The 18,192-nt window shown below is 35.9% G+C and overlaps 1 protein-coding gene across 1 annotated transcript in view; it reads right to left on the bottom strand.

The window, feature by feature from the left end:
* Positions 1-18,192, bottom strand: part of kif5ab (kinesin family member 5A, b) — an 86,659-nt gene that overhangs the window by 32,126 nt on the left and 36,341 nt on the right. Inside the window, exons 8-20 of the mRNA XM_007253410.4 lie at positions 17,552-17,676; positions 16,230-16,334; positions 15,550-15,698; positions 14,145-14,293; positions 11,947-12,149; positions 6,197-6,265; positions 5,830-6,036; positions 4,020-4,166; positions 3,539-3,727; positions 2,227-2,344; positions 1,508-1,557; positions 1,269-1,363; positions 1,078-1,179 (exon numbers count right to left, since the gene is read on the bottom strand). Coding sequence (XP_007253472.3) covers positions 1,078-1,179; positions 1,269-1,363; positions 1,508-1,557; positions 2,227-2,344; positions 3,539-3,727; positions 4,020-4,166; positions 5,830-6,036; positions 6,197-6,265; positions 11,947-12,149; positions 14,145-14,293; positions 15,550-15,698; positions 16,230-16,334; positions 17,552-17,676 — 1,708 coding nt within the window. The remainder of the gene's footprint in view (positions 1-1,077; positions 1,180-1,268; positions 1,364-1,507; positions 1,558-2,226; positions 2,345-3,538; positions 3,728-4,019; positions 4,167-5,829; positions 6,037-6,196; positions 6,266-11,946; positions 12,150-14,144; positions 14,294-15,549; positions 15,699-16,229; positions 16,335-17,551; positions 17,677-18,192) is intronic.

Genomic DNA, 18,192 nt, shown 5'->3' on the forward strand with positions numbered 1-18,192 from the left:
TTCTGTTTAAGGGTGTAAATATATTACTCAGTGTAGTTCTAAAAGAGAGAATAGGGGGTATATTAGTCTAAAGCTAATTTTAAACTAAAATCTAAAATCCTGTTCCTAAAATTAATTCTAGAGCTAAAACCTAAAATACTAATTCTAAAATAAGAGATAATCCTAAAATATAATTCTGAGTTATAATAATCATTAAATAATTGGTAATATTTGGTTATTGAAATAATTAATAGTAATTTAAGTAATTTGTGTACTGTATTAAATCTGACTTTATAATTGGTGGTTTAAAGTTACACTTGGGTATTTTTACATTGTGTATTTGTACTATTGTATCTGAAGAAAGGTACTCTTCAGCTCTGAAAGGATATAACTCTATTGTTATTTAAAGCCTGCTATTTATTTATTTTAAGCACCGAAAAGGACGCTCAATTCTAAGCCTATTTATCCTCCATTTTTATACACTCAGTAAAGTACTGCTATTTTGTATACATCTGTGTGACAGTCCTTCTTGTTGTGTATTATACTTTTTGTTATTTTATTTAATTTACATTTATTTATTTTATTTAATTTTACAAAAATAGAGACGGAAAGAATAGAAAGAACTGAGGCCTTTATTTCTTCAAATTAACTGGGGACAGGGGTTACACAACTTTGAGTTGTAGCAGATTATAAACAGACTGGGGTATTACACCTCCCCATTTTATTATCTCATTTATATATTTTTTGCTTTTGATGTGTGTATTTTGGTGCAGCAATATGGAACATGTAGTACCAGATTAAAAAGAGGCTCTCTTGTTTTCATGCTTGGCTATCATTAGCTATGGATTTGACTATTCAGCTTGAGGTGTGTATGTATACTACTAGATCAGGGTTAAAGAAAAATCCGACATGCTGGGAGATGCTACAACTGGTAGCATACAAAATGCTATAAGAAATCTATAATGGGGGAAAAGTAGTATCTCTACAATGATCACTCAACCTTTTTACAGCTTTTTCTACCTGCAGCTATAATACATGTCAAAAGGATTAAACACTTCTTTAAATCTCAATACTGTAGGCTGTTTGAATTAAACTCACATGAGTTCCTCCAACTGGATGCTTTTCTCATGCTCTCTGTTTTTCAGTCCTGTAAACTCTGCATGCAATTGGTCGAGCTCCAACACCAGCCGCTGGTTTTTACTGCAGAAACAGAGAGCATTTAGTGATCCACTAAAATTTGAAAAACATAAATAGGAAAAGAAGAGGGCAGTAGTGCTGGAATTACTGACTCTGAGAGCTCATCGATCAGCTTCTGTTTGTGGTTGAGGTCGTCACGCAGGCGTCCGAGCTGCTTGTGCTGCGATTCTCGATGATTTTCTCGCTGCTGTTTCACAGAGAGAATCTGAATTAATGATCTTTAGTGTGTGTGCACTGGCTGCATTATTAAACAGCCTGGCATTTAGGTCATTGGCAGAATAATCTAGCCATGGTCAGTGAACAGCTGTCTATTACAGATGTCTTTGTTTACCTTAACATTTCCAGATTCCTCACTGTCGTGTTGGTTGTCTTGAAGGCTTTCTGTAAATAAAGAAGACATCGAGCAGATGGCATCTCTGTGTTTCTTACAGGAATGACGTAGAAATTCGAAATTATCTCAGTGAAAGTGTTTGAGAGAGCACAATTGGCCTTACTCTCTCTGGGTGGGTAGATAGCGCTCTCTCCCAACATCACTCCTAATGTAATATCGGTCAGCGCAGGTGTCTGTTAGCTGATTTATCGGAGCTAGGTCCCTGCACTTTCCCCTGAGTGCACTGGCTACCCAGTTATGCTACATCAGCTGCAGTTTGAAAAAAGGTGGGGTCTGGATTTACAGGTCCAATCTTCACCCTCCTAGTTTTGGGACATTACTAGTGAGTGGGTAGTTTAGAGTTGCAGTGGGTGTGTTAGACCAGGGAATCATTGAAAATGTGCAGACCAGGATTAGGACTGAGGAAAAAAACCTGTTCTCTGTCACTATTCAAATAACAATTTGTAGCACCTGTACGTAAGTGTTATCGTGAGCAAATTGTGGCTTGCCCTGTTATAAACCAGTGATTCCTGTCAATTAAACATTAAAAACAACAAATACTTTAAAACTTCATATAACGCTGATATGAAAAACAGATAAAACAGTGAAATATGCTGCTCAGACTGTCAGAATACTGAATAGATCTATCAGAATGTGTTTGTTCGTGTATGAACACACACCTGTATTTTGTAGTCTTGAGAACTCTTCACTCAGAGAGTCATAGTTCTCCTCCAGCTGCCTCTTCTTCAGCTCCATGTTCTGCATGTACTCACTCAGAGAACGGATCTTCGCCTCATGCTAGGACAGACACCAAAAATATGACTAACATTAGAACCCTTTAACCCTTCATTAAAACGTTACTTTATTTCAGTAGTTTAGTTCAAAATGGGAAACTCATTTATTATATACAGTAGATGTATTACACAAAGACTATTTTAAGCACTTATTGTTATTTTATTGTTGATGATTATGGCTTATAGCCAATGAAAACCCTACAATCAGTGTCTCAGAAGATAAACATATTATATAAGACCAATTGGAACTTTTGGAGGTGGGCAGTGTGGCAAGTCCTGCTGGAAAATTAAATTCCTCTCCATAAAAGTTGTCAGCAGAGGGAACATGAAGTGCTGTAAGATTTTCCGGGAAACACTGCACTGACCATCAGTAAATTTATCATTTTATTTGGAAACGAAGGGAGCAGAGTCTGGAGGAAGGGTGGAGAGACAGTCCAAGCTGCTTGAGGTCTAGTGTGAAGTTTCCACAATCAGTGATGGTTTGGAGAGACATGTGATCTGCTGGTGTTGGTCCACTGTGTTATATATGATGTTATGGATGATGTTATATAAGTCCAAAGTCAGTGCAGTTTTGCTTTCCCCCAAAATCTTTCAGCACTTCATGCTTTCCTCCGCTGCCAACTTTTATAGAGATGCGGATTTCAACCAGGAATTCTGCTGTTTACCAGACAATCCTGAAGGAGAATGTTTGGCCTTTTGTTTGTGACCTCAAGCTCAGGTGTACTTGGGTTCTGCAGCAGGACAATGATCCAAAGCACACAAACAAGTCCACCTTTGAAAGGCTTAAAAAAAGACTAAATTAAGGTTTTGGAGTGGCCTAGAAAAGGCTTATTGAGATGCTGTTGCATGACTTTAAATTAAAACAATTGGAACAAAATTCCTCCACAAAGATGTGAAAGAATCGGTGCCAGTTATCAGTTAAGCTTGATTGCAGTTGTTGCTGTCAAGGGTGGCACAACCAATTTATTAGGTTTAGGGGTAAAAACGTTTTCACACAGGGCTAGATTGGTTTAGATTGTTTTTTTTTCCCTTAATAAATAAAAGTATTATTTAAAAAGTACTCAGCTAATCCTTTTCCTTGATATTTGATCACCTGAAAATATCAGTATGACAAAAAAACAAAAAAAAGAAATTTGTAAGGGGGAAATACTTGTATGTGTGATGCTAGGGGCTTGTGTGCGAATGTGTGTTTTCTAACCTGTGATATCAGGAGCTGGCAGGATGACAGCTCCCTTCCGGTCTCTTCCATTTTGCGGTGACAGTCGCTCTGCACGTTCTCCAGCTGCCTGCAGCGCTTCACTACCGACTTCAGCTCCGACTTCACCTTATTCACGTACACACACACCACAGCGTACTCCTCCTCCAGCACACCGGAGAGATCACGCGGCTACACGGCAGCCAAGAAACAGAAAGCGACATAAGAAGTGAGAAGCATGAAGGATGAAGAGAGTGTAAACTGCGTGTGCATCCGTGCAAACATAAATCACTGTTAATGTCGGCGGCCCGCAGATGCTTGGAAAGAAATGGGGCTCAGAGAGCACACAGAGTCTCCTGAATCTTAATGAAGAAGTGAGAAGTTTTATGACCAGACAAGCCGCTGAGTTTCTGCGGGCAGTTTCTGATGACCTGTTTAATTTTGTACGCCTGAAAACCACACACACACACACAAACACACGCACCAGTCGGATATCGCTGCTGCCCAGGATGGTGCTGAATTCACTCAGGTCTTTCAGCAGGGTGTTCAGAACCTCAGTGACACGCTTCTTCTGCTGACCACTCAATTCCTTCAGCCGAGAGAACTCCGTCTCCAAGCACATCATATCCGTCTACAAGATAAGAACAAATTAATAAATGTTTTTAGATGTTTTTAATAAACTAAACAAATAAAAATAAGAATTTAAATAGCTCAGCTAAACCAATTTTGGAAATTTTGCTTAGTAGAACATTTTTTGAATGTTACAGTTAATGTTCTTAGAAAGTTCTTCAAATGTTAATCTGTCAAGTTTTCTGGATGTTCTTAGAATGTTTTTATTTAATGTTTTACAACGTCAATTGTGTCATTTTTTTTACTTTTATACTTTTATATTTATTTTATATTACTTATAACATTTTAATAATGTTAGTATTCGTCCTGATGTGAACATTCTAACAACATTGTGATGCAAACTATTATCATAACACACGGTGCCTGCCTTCCCTAGATCAGGTTCTTCCCACTGTGTAAACTCACCAGTGTTTGACACAATCCTCCAAACTCTTTTTAGTTTATATACAGAGATCTCCACTACCCTGCTGCCTGCTGCGATGGTACCTGCTCTGGATCCGGGTGCTGATTAACTCTTTCCTCACTCTAAAGCTGTGCATGGACCTTCACATTAACACTTAGTACACAGGATCTACACACAGATTACCTAGCCTCTTAACCTTATATTAACAAGCCTTGGGCACAGATGACCCTGTCCATTCACTAGTTATCCTTCCTTGGAGCGTATATTTGGTAAATACTAACTGCTGCTTACTGCCAATATCCACAAGATCTGCCATACTGGAGATGCTCTGATCCAATAATTTAACCTAATCACATTTTATGCCTTTTCACATTGTATAAAGTTCTTATGCATGCAATTTTTGCATGCTTTTAACACATCAACAGCTCGCTGGTTACATAATATGTTTAACCCACCTCTATACAGATGGTACACACTGTAACCTGATAATTGTAACCAATGGTATTCACTTATTCACCTGCCAGTTATTTTTTATGTTATTATTGCCTGAATTATATATAGGGCACATATTAAAATTAGACTTATGGAATTATGTCAGCAGATAATTGCTTTTTTGGACATTGGACAAAAATTATTATTTTGTTTTTATTTGCCTATAAGTTATAATTACAAATGACATGCTAGTCATTTGTAATTATAACTTATAGGCAAATAAAAACAAAGTAATAATTCTAAGACTTAAGTACAGTAGCAGTTAAAAGTTTGGACACATATTCTTGTTCATTTTTCTTAATTTAATTAATTTTCTATGTTGTAGATTAATATTATTAAGACATGAAAACAATTAAGCAACACATATGGCAATAAGAAGTAAAGAGTATAAAAATTGTTTGTCCTCCACATTAATCCCCTGATCTAAACCTGATGAAGTGACATTGTGATTTGAGGTGATTTAATTGGGATGAGCCGGAGCTTCACAGCGTGAAGGAAAAGCAGCAACTATTGTTCAGCACCTCCAGGAACTCCTTCTTTCAAGATCCTGAGAAAACTATTCCAGGTGACTCTCCCTCATGAAGACACTGAGATTAAAATACCAAGAGTGTGCATAACTGTACTCAAAGATAAATGTGCTGCTTAGAAGAATCTAAAGTATAAAACATATTCTGTTTTTGTTTAATGTCTTCAATATATAATACATTTACAATGTAAAAGGGATGTGTCCTGTTTTAACTGGTTCTGTACATTTGAGGAAATGACTGACCATTTTCTGGGCAAGCTCCTCTGTGAGCAGCTTGTTCTGCAGGCTCTTGTCCTGCACCTCCTGACTCTTCTGGTCATAGCTGAGAGCCAGTTCCTCCAGAGCCTGCAGGACCTCCTTAACCTCTGCCTTTGCGTTCTCGCTCTCGGCCTGCAGGCGGGTCAGCTCACTCTGCACACGATCACTGTCCGCATGCGACGATGCCAATAACTGCATAAGAAGAAACACAGAAGAATTAACAGAAGACAGGAACAATTAGATGTATGAGTAAATGGTCTCAAATGGCTTATTTAAAAGAGTGAGACCAAAAGAAAGTGAAAAAAGAACTCTCTCAAGATCTCAATTTAGAGAGAACAAGAAAGTTCTCCACCTCCTCCTGGTCCAGCATTTGCTTCTTCAACTTCTCTACCAGCTGACTCTGCAAGTTAATCTCATCATCCTGCAGAAGAGAACGAGAGAAGCAGACAATAGGACAAAGGATCAGAAGATGTGTTGCATATGGAAAATAGGGGTAGGACAAAATATCAACATTGTGATGTATTGTATTGTTTCATCTGCAATATACAGCTCTGGGAAAAAATAAGAGACCACTTAAAAATGATGAGTTTCTTTGATTTTACCTAATAAAATAAAAAAAACTCTGAAATATAATCAGGAGGAAGATGAGTGATCGAAAGCCATCAAACCAAACTGAACTGCTTGAATTTATGCACCAGGAGTGGCATAAAGTTATCCAAAAGCAGTGTGTAAGACTGGTGGAGGAGAACATGCCAAGATGCATAAAAACTGTGGTTAAAAAACAGGGTTACTCCACCACATATTGATTTCTGAACTCTTGAAACGTTATGAATATGAACTTGCTTTCTCTGCATCCTGTTTTGTTATTTCAGCCATTTCTCATTTTCTCATTAAATGACATTAGTTTTGTTTGGAATTTGGAAGAAATGTTGTCCGTATGTTCATTTTACTCAAACATATACCTATAAATAGCAAAATCAGAGAAACTGATTCAGAAACTGAAGTGTTCTCTTATTTTTTTCCCAGAGCTGTAATCGGGAGATTGCTTGTTTGAATCCTGGTTATGCAGCTTGCCATCAGCTGCTGGAGCCCTGAGAGAGCACAACTGTGATTGGCTTCACATGTGTCGGAGGAGGCATGTGCTAGTCTTCACCCTCCTTGTGTTAAGGCATTGCTGGCTGCTGCTGAATGGGTGGGACAAATGGCCAATTGAATTGGAAAAAAAAAAAACGGGAGAAAATTAAGCATAATAATATTGTGTATCACAGAATCACATTATTGGGATTAAATCGTTATTGTGGGCAATATATCATGATAATATTGTATCGTAAGATAATTTCCACCCTTTGTGGACAATACGGACGAACATTGATGACAAACAATGCTCTTGATTTTACTGATATCGAAGTGAAATGGGAGTAAATAAGATCTAAAAACCAAATTACTTTAAGCTGCCCTGAAGTTTTTCACATTAACTTGGCTGCATCCCAGGCTAAGAGGTAGTTTGGTTTGGTTTATGTTCACCAGTGTTTGTGGACCTCTACCTCGCTCTACCTCGCTCTACCTCCAGTCTCATTATGTCACATAAGCACAGTCTGCATTGTGAAGAGCTCCCTCTGCTGCTGCACACAGATAATGCAATTTGACTTTGCTTTAGTTTTTAATGTTATTTCAGCTCATATGGTGTGTTTAAAGTAATAACTCATATCCAAAAAAAAAAAAAAAATGCAGTTTATCACACAGCCTGATGTCTATACTGATTTATGAGGCACTGCAAGAAATACGCTCCTGTCTGGCACAGTTCCTTCACCAAATCCCAGTTGTTTAAATGCAAAGTCAGCAGTAGAGAAGACTGCAGACATCTGCTCAGCTCTCCCTTACCACCTTACTACTTGACAGAACGCTGGAGAGTGATGTAGTGAATTTACCAGTTGCCACCATTTCTTATGACTTTCTACATGTAAATTCATTGACAGACTCACTACAGAAGACACTTCAGGTGGATAAATTGCATAAAAACACAGTAGCTCAGATTTACTATCTTCAAATATCAAATAAAGAGCAACAGTTTTAGAGACCACTTACTTTATTACTGCATTTACAGCACATACTGCATCTTTCCACAGGTGTTCCCATTGTGTAGTGACCTTTACATGACGTTTTTTGCTGATTTTTGGTAGTGTGTTACCTCAAACCTACCTTGCATGGAGGGTCTATGGACACATGGTTTAGATATATTTGAGTTTATGATAAAGGTTTGTAGATGTCTGTAAATGGATAAATGTAAAAACCTTTATTTTTGTTTTTTTACTTTTTTACATAGCCTTTGTTTGACATTATACCGTATACTCCTGGCACAAACATTCAAGCAGTTCAGCTTACCTGATGGCTTGTAACCATCCATCTCCCTCTTGATTATATTCCAGAGGTTTTTAATGGGGTATATCACGGTCATGAATAATTTAGCAAACAAATATACTGCCCAAAACTGGTACTATTTTTATTCTACTTTCAAGTTTCATTTTTATATAATTATGTAAAATGTTTTTAGAATAAATATTTTACTAAATAAGCATCTCACGCATGAATTACTGTATGTTCAATAACACACCAGCTGAAAGAAAACTAGAACTAGATTTTTTCTTAATTTGGGCTGCAGAGAACAAGGTAATTACTGTATACTCATTATTTTAAATTGGAACAGATGAGTGCAGTCGGGTGAAGTACAGACTGTGCTGGCCCTGCATCCCTGCTGGCACTGTACTGTTCATAATACAGACATAAGAATGCATCAAAAAGGAACACATATATACCAAGCAAAAAATAGATATACATAAATACACAGAACCTTTCACATCATTACTGTTTAAACAAAAGAAACCTGATCTTTATAGAAAAATATGTGTTGTATATCAAGGTAAAATATGTTTTATTCATAGAGAGAGAGAGAGAGAGAAAGAGAGCAAGTGTTTGTGTGTGTGTGTGTGTGTGTCTTCCCTCTACAGAAAATGTTTTATGGTTGACCTGATACCTTAAGTCAAGCTAGGCTTAGAATTGTAAATACAGATTAGAGCCAATATCAAAATATTGAGGCAGGGATTTTTATTGAAAATAACATCTTAACAGACCAGGATTGTCAATAGTCTGCCTGACATTACACCACAGAAACTTGAGGATTTCTATTCGAGCATAACATAAAAAGCTTTTCTGTTTAATAAGGAACATTACTGAAAATCATACTTGTAAAAGAAAATATGAAAAATATGTCAAAATTTAAAGAATAAAATCTTAAAATTGGCTCTTTTCTGAACTTTGTTTTAAAATCAATATGTTCCTTATTACAAATCAAACACTTCATGTCCTCCAAACCTTTAGTTTCGTTATGTTTGTCTAGTTTTTACATCTATTTTCAAACATGCAGAATTTGGGTTGTTTACCTATTACTGATCTGGAATTAAGTGGAGTAGAGAGTGAACAGGCAGCTTCTCCAAGTGTCCTGTAGGAGATTTCAAATCCCTCAGATTTTTAGAGTGTAAAAAAGCTATTTTACTGCAGAAAAAAAGGTTTTGTATCACCTACACCTGTAGCCCGTATACAGGACAAGGCATTGTAAACAATCAAACATGTCCATGACAAGTCGTCTGACTGACTCAGTTCATGGCTCTTTCTTTATTTATCTCAAGAAAAAAATATGGTTTCTCTGGTCATAACTCCCTAACCTCTTAACACGCCCTGGCCTGCCGGCGGGCCAGAAAAATATGATATTTAATATCTGGCTGTGTTTATGAACAGTTATAGGTTCAATATAGACACCCAATATACCATTTTAAAGCTTAGAATGTCTGCTTTTCAGTTTTCTCTGGTCATAACTCCCTAAAGAACATCTTCTGTAATGTTCTGCTGTACATTTCACATAATCCTGTCAGTTCATCAAACGCGCCACGCAGTGGGTTCCACTACAATGGATCAAATTAAGCCCATGGCTGACAGTACCAAATGCTGCTGTCCGCTTTAGAAAAAAAAATCAATAGACAGATACTGTCGAAAAAAAACAAAGAAATCCTGATCCAGCTCAAATTTGACAACCAATCTGTTAATACGAGGACTGCCGCCTGAGAACATCCAGAATTACAATTAATCTTCAGCACAGAGACACAGCTGATATCTCATAACTTGACAAGTAAAATAAAAACACTACATGTCCTAAAGTGTAAACTCTGACTGATCTAATGCTTCTTCTGACAAATCAAGGGGATTAAATTAAATGTACCACATTGCCGCAATAAAAGCCTCGGCTCTTTGGGGAAGGCTTTACAGGATTTGATTGCAATCAGCCAGGAGAGCATGAGCGAGGTCAGTACTGATTTGTTTTGGATTACAAACATCACTTCAGCTCATCCCAATTGGATGGATGGAGCTCTGTCACTCCAGAGAACGCTGGACAGTTGCACTGTGTGATTGGCATCTGGACATGGTGACCTTAGACTCACGTGTGAAAGCTCCATAGCATTATATTCTATTAGCAGTATTTTTCTCTCTAGTTTAAAGCAGTTTAAAGCCAGTTGAGATGTGAGTTCAACAGAACAACAGTGCTGCTTAAAATTGCTTGCAGCTTACTTACTTAATTAATTACAAGTAGTGCATGGACACTTCTGGATGTATAGTGATAACTAAGTAAAAAACATTAGTTGACCTAAGTAAACTAATACCTAAGTATGACAGTTTAACCGATAAAGCTTCATATCACTTAATAAATGCATTAGTAAGCTGTAAATGTCACACCTTAGCTTTCGTATGTCTTGTGTCTCTTTTTGTCAGTCTGTTTTGTTTTCCTTGCCATGTGCTCCTTAGTGATTGCGTCTGCTAACTTCTAGTTTGTTTTCTTTAATTTGTTTCTTTCTTTGTTTGCATCCTTTGTTACAGAGGTAACTCTTGATCTTCCTTTTTCTGGGACAGCTCTGATGAGTGCCAGTTTCATCATAATGTTTTTGATGGTCTTTGAGGACCTTGAAATCTCCTACAGGACACTTGGAGAAGCTGCCTGTTCACTCTCTAGTCCACTTAATTCCAGATCAGTAACAGGAATCAACCCCAAATTCTGCATGTTTGAAAATAGATGTAAAAACTAGACAAACATAATGAAACTAAAGGTTTGGAGGACACAAAGTGTTTGAGTTGTAATTAGGAACATATTGATTTTAAAATAAAGTTCAGAAAAGAGCCATTTTTATGATTTTTTTCTTTAAATTTTGACATATTTTTCATATTTTCTATTACAATTATGATTTTCAGTAATGTTCCTTATTAAGCAGAAAAGCTTTTTATGTAATGCTCGAATAGAAATCCTCAAGTTTTTGTGGTGTAATGTCAGGCAGACTATTGACAATCCTGGTCTGTTAAGATGTTATTTTCAATAAAAATCCCTGCCTCAATATTTTGATATTGGCTCTAATCTGTATTTACAATACTAAGCCTAGCTTGATTCAATGTATCGGGTCAACCATAAAACATTTTCTGTAGAGGGTCCTTGAGGACACTTAATTTCCTGAAATGTTTGGATTGACCTCTTTACTTAGTTGAGTCGAATAGAGATGTTCACTGTATACCTGTAACTCTACCTCTTCACAACTTCACAACTGATGCTCTTAAACACATTAAGAGGGCAGGAAATTAAGATAATTAACTCTTGACAAGTTCCGCACAGCTGTTAACTGAAAGCCTTTTGTAAAATGCCAAGATGTGCAAAGCTGTAATCTAAGCAAGAGGTGCTACTTTGAAGAATCTAAAATATAAAACATATTCTGGTTTGTTTAACACTTTTTGGATTGCTTAATTATTCTTTTTGTTTTTCCTTTACAGTATTCATGTAGGAAAAAAAAATAAAAATGCTGAATTAAAGGTGTGTTTTAACTGGTAATGTCTGTAGATGTCTAAAAATGATGTAAGGAAATGTGGAAAAGTTCAAGTGGTATGAATATTTTTTCAAGGCACTGTATAAACTTGGCAACAGAAGGCGTGAATCTTTTATATCTTCCCACCCAGTGAAAACAGAGTCAACAGCATCACTGAGGATTTCTCACAGAAACACGAGTGTGTTTTCACCTTGTCATCGAGCTGCTTGTAGAGTTCACGCATCTCCTCGTCTGAAGCTGTGACGGGGATGGAGGTGGGAACAGTGACGCTGCTGCTGCTGCTGCTGCTGCTGCTGCTGCCGATGTTGCTGTTATCCTCTATAGCAGCATCTTCAATGAGCTCACTCTCGACAGCATACAGACCACCCTGCTCCACCTCGGGGACGGCCTCCCCTGCAACAAATACATATTTGTGTCACACACACACACACTATAAAGTCTATAAAAACAGTCCCCTGCACCACCTCAGACACTGACTTTCATACAACTGGCATATACAATATCTCTGTTACACACACAGACTGGCTTCCTCTGCCTGAGAGACCTCCTTACCTACAGCAACAGGGTATTATTTTAGCCCACATACAGCTCTGGAAAAAAATAAGAGACCACTTAAAAAGGATGAGTTTTTACTAAATTAAAAACCTCTGAAATATAATCAAGAGGAAGATGGATGATCACAAGCCATCAAACCAAGCCATCAAAGCTGAACCGCTTTGAATTTTTGCACCAGGAGTAAAGGCATAAAGGTATCCAAAAGCAGTGTGTAAGACTGGTGGAGGAGAACATGTCAATATGCACGAAAACTGTGATTAAAATCCAGGGTTATTCCACCAAATGTTGATTTCTGAACTCTTAAAACTTGAATATGAATATGAACTTGTTTACTTTGCATTATTTAGGATCTGAAAGCTCTGCAATATTTTAATTTGTAATTTAAGAAAAATGTTGTCTGTAATTTATAAAATAAAACAACAATGTTCATTTTACTTAAACATATACCTATAAATAGCAAAATCAGAGAAACTAATTCAGAAACTGAAGTGGTCTATTATTTTTTTCCAGAGCTGTGTATAAAAAACACACCCTCCTGCTCCAATTTAGTTGCTTTTTATTAAAAAAAAAAAGGTAGATTAACAATACTTTTAATAGATACTTTTAATGGTGTATATACAGCAAAAATACTAAATGAAATAAGTATTTCAAGGCAATACATCTTATGTCTTTTTATGATAATATTTTTGCCTTATAATATAATATTTTAATAATTTCTAATATAATAAAATATTTTTATGAATTAAATGGATTTATGGATTAAATCCTATAACTAACTCCCAGTCTCTGACCCCTCCCTCCTTTTCTCATTCTTCTGTTTCTCTCTCGCACTCAGAAACACACAAACACTGTTGTTGCCTCTGTGAAGCATAATTTTGCTAAGTTTCCTCTCCTACACTGCAAAAATTCCATTGGCCTAAATTAAACAAAATATATGTAAACTGAGGCGTGTAGGTTTATATCAAGCAAAAAAAATCTGCCAATAGGGTAAGCAGATTTTTCTTATTAAGATTTCTTAAAATCAGCAATCGCAAAGTCTTAAAATTAGTTAAAAGTAGTAGGTAAGTAATTAAAAGTAAGACTTAAATAATAAAAAAATCACTGATTAAATTTGGACACAAGAATCAGAATGCCTTGATCTTTTTTTTGCTTATTTTGAGCTTAAATTACTTATGAAAAAAAAAAATTACAATTCTAATTAAGACTGATTAAGATCATTATTCCTGAAATAAGCTTAATATTATTACACTTACAATGCTTAGTAAGACAATAAAAAATATCAAATGTTAAAATATTTATTGCCTTGTAGTAAATAGATAATTTCACTTAGATTCTGTTATTTGCATGGTTAATAAATTGTAAATATAAATTATCTAGACTACATTGAGATACTATAATAAAATGTAAGAAGTTTACTGTAGCCAGTTTGCAATGTATACATTTGTCCATAAAAAAAAAATACAAGAAAGTACAAGCATTTTTACTTTGTATAGAATATCGATGTGATCAATCTGATAACATTTTTTTTAATCACCATCAACATTACTAGTATTTATATTAAATTACATATTTTTTTTTTCTTCTCACAGGTAGTTGGTCTTTATCATGAAGGAAATCAACAGAGTGGTAATCATAGTGAGCTACCTTATAAACCATGAGTTATATTAATGCAATAATAACAAAAACAACTACAAAATCTCCAGCCTTCCAAGGGTTAAACATACCTCATACCATCTGCACCTCCCTTCTCCAACACAGAGAATGCATTACTTATTACTATACACAGTTAATGTTCAAAGCAAGCTGAGGGAGATATGATCCTAAAGGCCTCACCATTACGCCAGCGGTTCAGCTCAGCCTCCAGTCTCTGGATGCTCTCCTTCAGACTCTTGTTCTTCTCCTTCTCCTTCTCGTATTTCCTCTTCCACTGCTCCGCTGTCAGCTCCAGATTCACAGAGGCCGTGTTCCTGATGGTCTTAGCACTGTGAGGGGGAGGGGGAGTGGGGCACTTTAGCACTAATGGATGGTGTAACCTTTGGTAGAAGTGTGTGTACTCTTGAGTATCTGTGCATGAATTATTGAACTGAGATGAGCATGTTCAGCTATTTGTTCTAAAACTGTGTTGTGTGTGCACTGAAAAAAAATGATGCGTAAAATTTACTTTAAAAAAGTTTCGCAACTTTCTTCATTTGCTTTTTTAAAGTAAATTTAATTTCATGTAAACTTAAGTTACTTCAACTTCAAGCGCTCTGTACTTTTTTAAGACTTAAATGTTACATAGAGTAAATAAGTGAACTGAACTTCAGTCAATCCTTTCTTTTAATAAACTTTATTTAATATCTGCATACAATATTACCTAATTACACAATATTAATTTATACAATATTATTAATATATATAATTTTAGGTAAATATTTACATAATCTCATTCAATCTCAAGATTTATTTTGTAAACAGACCAAGTCTCACTGTCTCAACACATGGATGGCATTTAATACATTCTTTTTAGTATACTAGTATAAAGAATGTATTACATGCCATACATGTGTTGAGAGAGTGTAATACGTATGTGTTTTAATTAAATATATTTACATTTCAGGATATATAATATATTATGTATCATAAACTATTTGAGTAATGTTGTATAAATAAAGTAATTGTAATTAGGTAATATTGTATGCAGAAATTAAGTAAAGGTTACCAAAAAAAAGGATTGATTTATCAAAAATACATTAATCAAATCAAATCAAATTAATCTGTATAGCGTTTTTACAACTGGTGTTGTCACAAAGCAGCTTTACAGAAACATGATCACAGGACAAAGAATCAGGCAAAAACATTAAATATAGAAAATACAGAATACAGAACCCCCAGTGAGCGCGGAGGCAAGGAAAAACTCCCTCAGAGCTGCAGGAGGAGGAAGAAACCTTGGGAGGACCAAGACTCACATATAGGGGGGGACCATCCTACCACTGGTCAAACGTTTTTTATAATTAATATTAAAAAGTCTTTATACATCCACATAGGTTTTAATACATATTAAGTAAAGTTTACTAAAAGAAACATATTTACTCTTTGTAACATTTAAGTCTTGAAACTGAGTTGAAGTGACTTAAATTTACATTAAATTAAATCTACTTAAAAAAAGCAAAAGCAGAAATTTGCACAAGTTTTTTAAAGTAAATTTTACGCATTTTTACATTTTTTTCAGTGTGTGTGTATTGTCCGGGAATGTCACCGTTGTCCAAACATGAGCGTAGATTTGGTCTCGGCCTCATTAAAGGATGACGGGGAGCAGCAGATGAACATGGTGGTTCTGCAATTTCCCCCCAGAGAGTCCTGCAGGATCCGCGTCATCTTGCTGTCTCGGTACGGCACGTGAACCTTCTGCAGGGAGAGAGGTTAGAAAAGGGTCAGGTAATAATTAAAAATGATTACTTTCTGTATTTAAAGTGATTCAATAAAAAATGAGGAGTTTCTTTGATTTTTTCAAATTAAAAAGCTCTTGAATATAATCAAGAAGAAGATGGATGATCACAGTGTGTAAGACTCATTTTCTGCCAATAAATGCTGAAATTGACAATATTTTTATTAGGAATTTGGGAGAAATGTTGTATGTAGTTTATAAAATTGAACAACAGTGTTCATTTTACTCAAAAATAAACCTATAAATAGCAAACTGGTCTACATATATACAGGTCTACATTCAGTATATTCAGGTAGTCAGCTGACATCATGCTTTCAGCACATACTGTTGCTGAACCCAGACCTGCAGACCAACTGCAGCATCAACTTACTTTTTGGCCAGGCAGTTTATAATGACAATAAAGCTGTACGCAATTGAAATAAACTGATGATGAAGTGATGAACGTATACTGATCTGTTCTTTCTGTGTTGGTTTGATGTTGCTGAGCTCACCGTTCCCTCGGCTAGAGCTGAAATGACGTTGCCCAGTGCAGACAGGGACTTGTTGATGTTTTTGGCCTCATCCAGAACAGAACCTTCTGCCCCAGTCTTACTCACCTTGGGGAATAAGACGGAGAGAATTTCATGTGCCACATAAAACCTCTCTCGCACAAAATATACATAGCATTAGGATCAAGCAAAAAATCAGCCTTGTAAGATATGTAAGTGTACCTCCACTTCTATCCTTCAGATCTTTTATAAAATAATAAAAAAACAACAATAGAGCTAGCAAAAGAGAATATACACCATATTGCCAGAAGTATCCGCTCACCTGCGTTGCTGTGTTTGGTGATGTAAGATTTAGATGGAGCTGCTCAACCATCAATGTACCATCAATCTATGCTCTACTGTTGTTGATCTAATCTGAAGCTACATAAACTATTGGCCTTGCTCTCTCTGGGTGGGTAGATGGCGCTTTTTCCCCTCATCACTCTTAGATTGATGCCAATCAGCACAAGGTGTCTGTGATCTAAAGTTTTAAACATATTCTGGTTTGTTTAACACTTTTTGTTCACAAAAAGAATTCCATTTGTTCATGTATAGCTTTAATATAGTCTTCAATATTACATTTACAGTGTAAAAAAAATAGTAAAAAAGAAAAAAAAAACATTGAATGCATGTGACTGGTGCTGTATATAAGAAGGTGTCTATATACAGCTCTAGAAAAAATAAGAAACCATTTACAATTGATGGGTTTCTTTGATTTTATCAAATTAAAAAGCTCTGGAATATAATCAAGAAGAAGATGGATGATCACAAGCCATCAAACTAAGCTGAACTGCTTGAATTTTTGCACCAGGAGTAAAGGCATAAAGTGATCTAAAAGCAGAGTGTAAGACTGGTGGAGGAGAACATGCCAAGATGCATGAAAACTGTGATTAAAAACCAGAGTTATTACACCAAATATTGATTCCTGAACTTCTAAAACTTTATGAATATGAACTTGTTTTCCTTGCATTATTTGAGGTGTGAAAGCTCAAAAATAATTCCATCTGGTTATGTATAGCTTTAATATAGTCTTCAATATTACATTTACAATGTAATAAATAGTAAAAAAAAGAAAGAAAACACTTTGAATGCTTTTGACTGGTACTGTATATAGGGGTCTATATGTGTTTGAGTATTAGTGTGAGATCATACTACTGATCACACTACTTTATTTAAGCTGCTGTGGGTTTTAGAGGCTCTCTGAGGCCCCTGGGCTCTGGTCCCATGGGCCCGGTCAATAATCCATCCCAGCAAAACACAATCTCACTCACAAACAGAACTCTTACCTTCTCGCTCCCAGCTAAATCCACCAGATAGAGCTTTCCACACAGTTTCTGCTCTGTCTCTATGTGCTCTTGTTTGATATTGATGAGGAAGATGCTGTGACTCCTCGAGCTGTGCTCGTTCATATCTGAGGAAAACAGTGACAGTGCCGTCACATCACTGGACTTACTGAATACAAACTAAAAACCTCAAACTGAATAAGACAGTCTATAAAACAGGTACCATTTTCATTGACAATGTGTTATAATTAAATTACTTTTAAAATAGATTAAATATCCTATTTATTAATACATTATTATTTCACATGCATGTCTGTATTAACCAACATGACATAAACTATTATTATCAGGATTAAATGTGTGTCCTTGTGTACATATTAAGTATTTATTATGATTTGTCTCTTTGTCACTCTCTTTTACTTACTACTCTTTTACATATTTGTTTTGTCTATAAATATCCTGTATTTTAAATGACATTATAATAAGGATTTAATATCACTGCAGCCTTTGGAGCAGCCAAGAACAAAAAAACAATGTTCTGACCATTTTTTCATTGTTTGTTGTGTGTGTTTCATATTAGACAGGGCATGCATGAAAACATAACACCAAAGGGCTTTTAAGTAGCACAGCATACATATAGTCAT

Source organism: Astyanax mexicanus, chromosome 5 (genome assembly GCF_023375975.1).
Source record: "Astyanax mexicanus isolate ESR-SI-001 chromosome 5, AstMex3_surface, whole genome shotgun sequence".
NCBI classification, from domain to species: Eukaryota; Metazoa; Chordata; class Actinopteri; order Characiformes; family Acestrorhamphidae; genus Astyanax; species Astyanax mexicanus.